The sequence below is a fragment of the Antedon mediterranea genome, chromosome 7 (genome assembly GCF_964355755.1).
Source record: "Antedon mediterranea chromosome 7, ecAntMedi1.1, whole genome shotgun sequence".
NCBI classification, from domain to species: domain Eukaryota; kingdom Metazoa; phylum Echinodermata; class Crinoidea; order Comatulida; family Antedonidae; genus Antedon; species Antedon mediterranea.
This window is the reverse complement of record NC_092676.1, coordinates 22,150,435-22,161,510: the sequence shown is the minus strand read 5'-3', so window position 1 is coordinate 22,161,510 and position 11,076 is coordinate 22,150,435. Positions and strand designations below refer to the sequence as shown.

General features: G+C 30.9%; 1 protein-coding gene across 3 annotated transcripts; it reads left to right on the top strand.

Annotated features, from left to right (window-relative positions):
- Positions 1-4,133: 4,133 nt before the first annotated feature.
- LOC140054556 (uncharacterized) lies at positions 4,134-10,654 on the top strand. Of its 3 annotated transcripts, none has more exons than XM_072099591.1 (8): positions 4,134-4,242; positions 4,616-4,677; positions 5,947-6,065; positions 6,688-6,834; positions 7,368-7,442; positions 9,188-9,292; positions 9,571-9,647; positions 9,981-10,654. In XM_072099591.1, exons 2-8 carry the CDS (start codon positions 4,623-4,625, stop codon positions 10,135-10,137), a joined length of 735 nt encoding a protein of 244 aa, XP_071955692.1. In that variant the 5' UTR covers positions 4,134-4,242; positions 4,616-4,622; the 3' UTR covers positions 10,138-10,654. The 3 variants fall into 3 exon arrangements, with proteins under 3 accessions (XP_071955692.1, XP_071955694.1, XP_071955693.1); XM_072099593.1 differs by having other exon boundaries at positions 4,137-4,242; positions 6,688-6,831; XM_072099592.1 differs by lacking the exon at positions 4,134-4,242 and adding an exon at positions 4,254-4,472.
- The last annotated feature ends 422 nt before the right edge of the window (positions 10,655-11,076 follow it).

Sequence of the window (11,076 nt, the reverse complement as noted above, 5' to 3'; positions counted from 1 at the left end):
CCGAACCTATTGCAAGTTTATTCTCAAAGGGCCCATATATTTACCTACCGTATGTGTTAAACCAAGGGCTCATAAATTTACCTACAGTACTTGTGTTAAACCAAACTACTGGATGTTCCATTCATCGCAAATCAATACATTTGTATAATCGTATATTAAATCTATCAAAATAGTATTTTTTAAAGAAAATCGGCCTGTCTTCAACATTATGATGGTGTACTCTAGCAATCTATCAAAATAGTATTTTTTTAAAGAAAATCGGCCTGTCTTCAACATTATGATGGTGTACTCTAGCTGTTCAACCGGTTTTCAGCTATTAAAAACAATTATCGTAGGAGGAGATAGGAAAATGCGAAGCCTCCTCGCTATGTAACATTAGGGTTGAGGGATGGGAAAGCGGATAGGTACAAAGAGGAACAATTTTTAAATATATTCTTTATCCACTGAGTAACGAAATATTTTGTTCATGTTTTATAGGCCTATAAATAATATACCTCTAAATACAGTAGGCCTAAAACATTTGCGATTTAATACTTTGTTAAAATTGTCACTGTCATAATCGATTGAAATATTAAAGTACATGTCACGATACACCACTACGACGTTTATATTTTTGGTAATTATTAATTAATACAAACGTTGAGAAGGAACTGTCAGTATAAAGTTTATTTGTATATCTAACAGTAGAGCCTATCCACAGTCTCAGTAATAAAGTTTATTTGTATATATTTTTATATTACATCTAACAGTACGAACATTCACAGTAAGAAATGTTCGATTCAAATGAAAAATAGTTAATAGGTATTTACAGTATTGTCAAAGTATTGCAAGTTTATTCTCAAAGGGCCCATATATTTACCTACCGTATGTGTTAAACCAAGGGCTCATAAATTTACCTACAGTACTTGTGTTAAACCAACTCTGGCAGACTGAGAGATTGGGATGTTCCATTCATCGCAAATCAATACATTTGTATAATCGTATATTAAATCTATCAAAATAGTATTTTTTAAAGAAAATCGGCCTGTCTTCAACATTATGATGGTGTACTCTAGCTGTTCAACCGGTTTTCAGCTATTAAAAACAATTATCGTAGGAGGAGATAGAAAAATGCGAAGCCTCCTCGCATTTTTTTGGCGGGTATTTTTCAAGATGGACATCCATTAGACAGTGTATACCACGATCGGAAAACACCCCTATTTGGGGCAAATCTTTGAACCTAAATTCGTTTTAATCGTCAATAACTAATTATCTAACTCAATTTAATTAGTAAACAGGGTTACATCAGGCGGTTAAAATAAGTACCGAAAGTACGAACCAACTTTACATACCATCGAGTGAAAATTCTAGAAGTAAGGCGCGATTTACCGAATTTTGCCCTTACGTAAATTTATATATAGATAAACATCGCACAGGTTGTTGTGCTGGGTGTAGCCAATACAACAAATAAATGGAAGCTTCGGCGACACCAAACAATTATTGTGCTGATGCGTTTAATTTATGTGTTTGTCGACCAGTCAATTCAGTTTATTACAGTTGGGGCCTACGTTTGTTTTGAGACTCCGAAACAAAAATGGTAGCAGAGCGAGGTTAATTAAACAAAACAATTGGAATTTGTGTTATACCCGGAGACTGTTTGAAAACGCATCGTAATGGAGGAAAGGAAGGCTGTGCAGTAAAACTTAGTTGCAGGAACAAAAAAGGTCATTTGACGAGAACATTAAATATCATTAAGGTGCTGTCGCAAGAAGATGACAATCTAGACATTGAAGAAATAACAAAGCTGCTCAAGAAATCCGAGACACAGATTTACAAGAATTATTAATTATCAAGTCACACAGTTCTCTTAAGGAGCATAAACTATCTATATTTATTGTTTTGGTTTGTTTATAATATATTATAAGTTTGATTTTATTTGTATTTGTATGTATTTTTTACTTTGATAGATACGGGATATTGTTATTATACAAGTAAAGTGTTTTTCAATAATCTTTAATTAGAAAACTCGAGCAAACGAAGATGTGTGCATGCCACACCTTGTTTAAGTTTGCTAGTATTCAGAGACTGATTGCTTGTAAAATAGTAGGCATAATAAATTATGTATTGTTAAGCTCAGGTAGGCAAATTTCAGATAAAAATACCGTAATAAATGTAAAATTAAAATAATTATAACATAAATTAAGACTAAAAAACATGAATAAGTAGTTTGAGAAATGATGCTGTAATACCAGTCATAGGCTACATTCTTTGACAATAGGAACATAAATCAAATTTTGTGTGGGTGGTGGATCATTTTTTTCATATAGCGCGAAAATAAAAACAAAAGAAAAGTAAGTTTGTCATCACATAACTTTGTTGCCACGTCGTTATACTTTTTTAAAGTCTCCTACGCGTGAATACGCAATGAATATATGGACTCCGCTAAATGATTATTAAATAATCTCGTCAGAAAGTTATTTTACTATTTTTGTAAAACTGTTTTGTTTTTAATTTAATTGTTTGTGTACTGGACAAATTGAGAGTGCCAATCTTTTCAAATTTGTCTGTTACGTCACTCCACTGGCAGCGCGAATTATATGTTTTCCTTGCGTTCTTGGAGTAGGTACTTAAAATGATGAGATACCTTTCCTAACGGGTTTTAAAAAATAGTTTAGTATAGAAAGTTGTTGTTGTTTTCTTTTTTAATTGACCTGAATTTCTTATTATATTGGCAGGAATTATATAAGATATTAATAGGCCGGAATGCGTGTTTTTTTTTTCCAGGACGAACGTGTATAATGTTCCCTATTATGTCATAATTAATCATGAATTATTCATGATTTCTGCCCACGTTCGTCCTGGAAAAAAAAATTACGCGGCCGGAATGAGCTAGTACAATTTGTTACAGCACCCTCATCGTTGTAGGCTACACACAACTTTTAACCTGCATGCATTACTCTCGCCTGTTATCAACGGATTAAATTTACTGCTAATCAGTTGGTTATTACCGTATAATCAAATTACAGTATACCGATGAGCTAATTTCTTAAGCATGTTTGAATAGCAGTGTACTACGGTACTATCCAAATAAGATATCTAACATACTGTAACTAAATATGTATTGATCTTGTCAATACGTTGCTGTTAGCGCCAATTATAGAGACTATAAAAGAAAACACCGCAAAAGAAGCTCATCTCGAAAAGAAGTCCCCATTTTGGACTAAAAAAATAATCTCGAAAATAATCCCATCTCGAAATCAAGCCCACTGGGCTTCATTTCAAGATAGAAGGCTTCTTTTTTATTTAGACTAGGCCTATTGGAATATCAAAGGGAAAGAAAATAACAATTCAAACATGGTTAAAGGGTCTTTCACACCTGTTTCGGCACAGTTCCGGTACGCGTGAAACATTGTATGCGCCGGACCGGAACCGTGCCGAAACAGGTTTCAAAGATCGGTAAGTTTGATTACTACTACTATAGGCCCTGTTTGCTGATTTAGGATCTAATAAAGTTGATTTTTTGGGTCAATTAAAAAAATGCATGAGAAAACGACGCTGCAGATTGAATTGTTGCTAAACATGGCACCATATACGTGTCGTGCAGTGGCGGAGTTTCTTTACAATAATGCAAATGTTTATTTGTAATAATAATAATAATAATAATAAATAACATTTATAAAGCGCAAGAGACAAAGGTTTCAAAGCGCTGTGTTTTCCAAGATCTGTGCAAGTAATAGCGAGTGATTATGCTGTAATGTAAAGTGTTATTGTATTTGCCCTCGGTATGCAAGCCGTTATAGTTTAATGCTGTGGCGTTTCTACACGGCCAATCATTATTCATTATCATTCTTACACGTGTATGCATCTATATGTTTTATTACAATGTTTTATTAATATTATGATGTAACGCAAGTCTTGTCTATTTTTTTCTCTAAATACAAACATTAAACTATAGTTTATAATGATGTTGGCTTTCTACACGAACGTACCTTTTATTCATTGAGAATATCGATTTATGCATCATTACAGTTTTTTAGCAATATTTTAATAATGTCAGCACATCCAATTTAACCTAACAATTTATAATTGGTTTGGGCTGCTTTATAAATAGAAGAGTTTAATATTACACATCACCTATTGCAATGCAAATTTAGTGAGCTCTGCGAGATGATTAAATTCTTTATGCGTTGTACAGTGTTTTGTATGCATAATAGTGACATACTATATAGGTTGGTAGATTGTCAAGGAAACGCTATAATACAGGTAACTGTTAAGCAACTTGGTCAATCAAAATTGAATAGATAGGCCTACTGACAGAGAAACTTAGAGTGACTTTCAGGATTCCCACTGCACTGAGGAAGGGTTGTTACTCGAAAGCTGTTCGTTTCTCCCTGGCTGTTTTTATTTTGTTGTTTTGATTTATTGTTTTGCTTGCATTTGCATCTCCGTTGAGATCCATCCACTGATGCCCACAACATTGTCATTTTTTCTCTGTATGATTTGCTTTTTATATAAACACCACTTTTTTGATATATATTGTTTAGCGACTCTTTTGTCAAAAACAAAAGTTAGATTAAGTTCATTTTACACTAATAATAATACTAATAATTAATGTAATTAATTTTTTTTCCGAAAGGGTCACAATGGATTGTAAGACAAAGAATGTGAAAGGACACTTACCATCAATTACTAACACAGGTGAGGATAGTAGAAGTTTACATATAGAGTGATATGTCCAGCATTGTAATCCCTTACATATTTTTCTTTTTATCTATTTTTTTTTTTAAATATTGCGTGATGTAATTTCTCTAATTGTAAAATAAAAAACGATACATGGATGCTATCAATATATGGTGCCATGGACCTATTATACGATCTTTAGTAATAGTTAGATGTAATGATCTTGATTGTAATGTGTTGAATTAGTTTGTTCATTTAAATTTATAAATGATAGCCTAATGCTGTATCAGTGGTTGGATCTCAATGAAGATACAATAAAAGAGGCGAAAAGTTAAATCAAACAGATAAAGTTAATAAACAGCCAGAAAGAAAAAGTAATTTAATTGTATACATATTTAATTTATAATAATGTACGTATGAATTCCAATATAACAAGGATAATTTGTTGGTATAAATAATGTTATATTTTAAGAATATAGTCTAATCTACAAGGAAGAAAGCAACATATATTCAAGATTCAAAATTCAATTTATTGTCACATAATATAAACATACATGATATTTGTTTTCCTGAGCTTAAGAAACACAATATAAAAACGTAACACCTTAACTAATTATCTTGAAAAATGTACATATATATATATCTGTATAAGCATTGTAAAAGTTTTAATAGTGCATACATATCTGAAACGTGCACTGCATGTTTGAGTCCACGACACATCGATTGACTTGACCTGACCTGGGTGGTAGTTAGTCGCCAATCGAAAGCTTCCTAAAGACTTTATACTGTTACAATACTGTTGTTTTGTGACAAAAAATAATCATTTTTTTTATAAATTACTAAACGAACAAAATAATTAATGAATACTCAGTTGTGACACGAATTATGACAAGGTATTGGTATTGTTAATATTAATATGATACTGTATGGAAAATAGATGATATTGGCGATGATTTGCATTTTCACGCATAATCAAAATTATTGTTCATAATTATTATCAACCAATAAGTCGAGGCAACAGATCGACCGCCGTTCACCTTATCGATTGTTTTTCATATTGTAGACTAATAACAATGTAAACACGCAATAAAATATAATTATTATGTATGCCTAATTATTAGAAGATAGAGTTACTAAGGTTTAGACATGATTCAATGATCTGCCAGTGAAACCTTATTTTGTTTTCATTTTGAGTTACAGATACAGTAATGCTTTTGTTTATAAAGTAGCTGTTTTTTCTCATCTAATTTGTAAATTTTCGAGGACTCAGGTTTAAGTTTATTTTAGGTACGGTTGGTGTTTGGCCAATGGCTTATCACAAGAACAGGGTCAGGAGATCGTCTGCTTTTGCCAGTGGCCGCTATTCTAGTCTTGTACCGGCTGTACTCGAGCAACATGAACAAAAGGTATGTAGTATTAGTTCAATATTCTTTCTTTATAAAAAAATTCTCAAACAAGCAGGTTTTAAATACCAGTTTCGTACGTAGAAGTAACAATTTATATGTAAAGCATCAACCCATACTACACATTTTTATTGAAACCACTTTACAGATACAATGGTTTTTATATCCGAAAAGCCCAGGAGAAAAAACAATTATAATAAAGATAATTGAATAGTTATGTAAGGTACTTTCTAAGACGTATCGAATTAGGGTTGCGTTTTAGTCAAACTTTATATATAGTTTATATATATAACATTCTTTAGTGTTTCATCCAAAAAAAAAGTAAGGCATAATGAGTAGTGTAGAAGCCTTCAAAATAATCATAAAAGCAAACTATGATTTAGGCCTGACTTAAAATCTACATCAACAACTATAAAAATATGATAATTTGGCTTAAGTTGGTAGTCTACATCACCAACTGAAATGCAAACCATTATATAATAACTTACTTAGAAGTCTGTGCATAATAATAATATGATAGTTTGGCTTAAGTTGGTAGTCTACATCACCAACTGAAATGCAAAGTATGATAAATAGCCCTAACTAGAATTCTACATAACTAACATATCATTTTCTAATTTTTTAGACGTTAGATGCAAGAGACGAAAAGGAGCGGCGTAAAAGAAAAAAGCAGAGAGCAGCTGAACGAGTGAATGTTGAAGAACTTATGAAACAAATCCAAAGTCTTCAAGAGCAACAAGCTGTGATGGCTATCGAACCGTACAAAAAAGTAGTAAATATATTATAATAACAGTCAAAATATTAACCGATAAAAATACAATAAAGGTCTAATTAGCCTCTTATCAATATCGTCACCATCACAACCACCCTCGTCATCACCATATTCTTAGAGTCATTGTCAGGATTTGCCTGGCAATCAACATCATCACTACAATTAATAATAAGTCTACAATGCTTGCAGTTTTAATAAATAATTTGAGAATGCATCTACACGTACGTGTAATCTTTATTTGAATTTTAATGAATTGATATCCCACAATAAGTTCTTTGTAAATATCATAATACCGTATCGAGTTTGTTATAACTGTTTATAAGGTATGAATGAATTACGGATATGTATATAAAAGATACACTGGCCAGACTTGATAAAAGATATTAATAAAAAATGAAATGGAAATCTTGATGGTTTTATGAGTTGAATATTTTGCCACTGATGAGATACGCGGATAAGACTCAATATTGGGTATTTTTTTTTGCTATTTATCTTTAGTATTATTATATCTTGCATATTTGTTTTTTCAATAGAGAGATGATACACCAGAAAGCAGTTACGAGATGCAGGACTACCGCATATCAATGATGGGAAATCATATTGAAAAGGTGAAAAATAATTATATTTATAATTTTATGTTCATCTGTAAAGAATCTGTAAAGAACTTGAAAATGTATTGCATCTTCTGATGTTCGTTGATAAAAAAATAAATAATTTGAATTGCACGTCAAGGAAGTTGGGAAAGGTTATTACGGTGACAAAATCATAATTCATTTGGTCAAATGTATTTATTCAGTTTATTCTCCTTCTCTATGCAATAAATACAGCAATAAGTACACAATAATAATAATAATAACAATAATAATAATAATAATAATAATGATAAAGAAATATAGTATGATATAAGTGTGATTTACAATGGAATACAAATTTATTCATAACATATAAATAAAGCATAAAAGATAAAAAAACAATTTTAACAAATGCAATTATATAAAAATATAAAAACATTACCATGCCACAATAGAAAGATTAAAAATATCTTATTTGTTTTTTTAATGAAAACACATTGAATAAAAACTTTTACCAGAATGGTATTGATATCCATATATGGACACACCACATTTTTGTCACATAAAGTTTGATAGTGGAGACAGAGCTTTAGTTCTATACATAACATTCAAATCATTTTTTTTATGTGCTTGCCTCGATCCTCTCTGTCTAGTGAATCGTTAAGTTAGACTGCTTTTTATTTGAAGTCCATAAGGCACAATTTCTTTCCATGCTAACGATTTAAGTGTATATTTGATAATTAACTTTATTGTCTAGCAATAATGAAATTTTAATTATTCCTGAATATAGTCGACTTATTGAAAATAAAAGAAACCCATCAGTTCTGTACTCACTGAGCAATAGATCGAGTTTGCAATTACCCACACAAATATCAAGTTAATGAGAAAAACATATAAAAATAAATGCAGTTCAGCATTCTGGAAACAATTGTAAGCTTGTAATGTTCGAGTTCGTGGTATAAATAATCACAATAGAATGCAAAAGTAGGACAATATGGTGTTTTAGTCGTTATAGTTAGTAAGGCAGTAGAGTAGATATTATTCACAACAAATACATACTCAGCATATTATTGTTTTTTTTTTCATTATAGTCGTGAGTAAAATCTTTAGAAAAAATAATTGGAAACAAAGTAAAAACAAACAAAAATAGCTTACTCAAAATAAATCCAAAGGCAATTTACTGTGTAGGTACGTAGGTGTATCGGTGGACTATATCTCGATGAAGATACACGTTTGTAAAATTAGTAATAACTATAAAGATGTATTGTCCCCCTGAAAAATATTTTTCTTTCAATTTTTGTTGTTGAATATGCCATTTTAATGTCACATAATAGTTATTGACCTCGACCAAAAATTGGATCGAACAAATTTTTATTTACCTGAAGAAACTGGATTTTAAAGAAAAAAATGGTCAAATTGGCTGTCAGCCAATGGATTGTTGGTTGAATTTAACCATTTTTCATGTTATTTTATAAGTGAAAACATTATTTTTTCCGGTTTTTTTTCTACGGAAGTAATTCACTTGATTAAAACTACAAAATAACCTATTCAAAGTCTGATTTAATTAATCTTCATTTTTTATGTTTTTGGGGGACAATACATCTTAAAACAGCCAGAAAGAAACTCAAAATAAATGAAGAAATTCTACATTTACTAATTCTAATTAAAGAAAATTTTCTTACAAATCTATTACCAGCCTTAAAAAGGTAATTATATCAGATATAAATTTCACTCAATATATATCTTTTTATTTTATACTGCATTGCTGTACATTGAAATAGGACGCACAAGATATTATAAAGTACATTGTTGACGAATTAGACAAACTAAAAGTATCTCTGGAAGAAGTCCGAGATATGGTAGTGATGAAGACAAGCAGAAGACATGTAAGTTGAGAGTTATTAAAACCGTAACAAAATCCAATAGCAATTCACACTTGTTCCGTTGGACTACCATATTTGGGCATATCACTACCATATTTGGGCACATCACACGTTTTTTTTTTCAAAATAGTTTAATGATTTTACAGTATTTAAAAACCTGGCGCCGTCTTACATTCAGGGAATAAGTGTGATCGGTTCTTTTCGGTTTCTGTTCTACCGTACTGTTTACATATACAATCTCGAGAAATCATACTCACATTATTTTTTTGTTATCAATATAGATGGAGTGGGCATTTCATTCGTCAAGATTTGCAAGTGCAATTCACGGCACGTGGAATGATTCAGATATAAATAAAAGGTTGGTCTGCCTTAGTTTTTTGCAGGCACAAAAGACTTTCTAATAATACTAAATAATTTAGATCTACCAGAAATTGAACGAATACAAATCTATAATTCTGTAAATAAATCAAATGATTTTTGGAATAAAGAATATTAAACCAATGGACTGAAATGAGCAAGCAATGACGATTTTTTTTGAAGAATGTACATAAAGATAATACCATTATAATATTAATAACTTTAGAACAGAAAAGGTATTTTCGTAAGAGCTCTACTGTATCTTAATATATATATTAATATAATATTGAAATGTTCACAAATCAATCTTGTTTTACTTTCTCTCCATTTTAAGCAAATCTCCAAGAAGTGGTTATTCGGAAAGAATGCTACAGTCATCTACGTTCCACGCACTGTATGGAAATTTCCCAACATCTGATGAAAAATCAAACATTGTAGAACTTAGTGACGACGAGCTGGCGCATAGCACCACGATATTCGCAATAAAATAATACGAACGACGATAGAATATTAATTGTGAAATGACTTTGACTACACGTTTTGCTTATTAACAGATGCAATATGCAAACTAATTTGTATTTTACCATAATGGAATTTATATATTTTTACTAGTATATTGTATTGGTTATTTTTAAATATTATATCAGGATTTCGTTTCGTTAAATACAACCCACTTAAAACATTTAGATCCGTGAGGGAGTAATGCAATGTGATATCGCGCGCTTGAATATAACTATGTCCAAGTAAAACCTGTCATGTCATTTTAACATTCTTACTAAGGCGTACATGTGATTTCATAAAAACCAATCCTAAATAGTATTTCTAATTGAAACTGATAAAAAGGTTATTGTTATATTCATAATTTATATTAACCTACGTATGCAGACTTCCAATAAATAATTTAAAGTTGTTTAATTGGTTTTCAAGCCTAACGTTTATTTAATGCAAAGTAAGTATACGTTCTATAACACGGGTGTCATTTGAAAATAGTCATTTATATCAATTATAAAAATGGAAATAAATGTATACAATGTTTATAATATGTTCCTTGTCGTTATATTGTTGTTGTTGTTGTTGTTTTAACCTTTGTTTAAAATACGGTACGGTCCCAAGAGGTATGACTGATGTCATTCTTGTACCTATCGTAAAATCTAAGTCAGGTGACATTACAAGCAAGGATAATTATAGACTGATTGCCCTAGCCTGTGTAATATCTAAGGTTTTAGAACATGTTCTTATCGAATTATCTGGTGATACTATAACTTCTGATGACAGACAATTTGCCTTTAAATCTAACCATGGTACAGAAACTTGTATTTTTGTTTTTAAACAAATAGCTGATTACTACTATCGTAATGGTAGCCCTGTCTATGTATGCTACCTCGATGCTTCTAAAGCCTTTGATAGGGTGAACCATTGGACACTTTTAA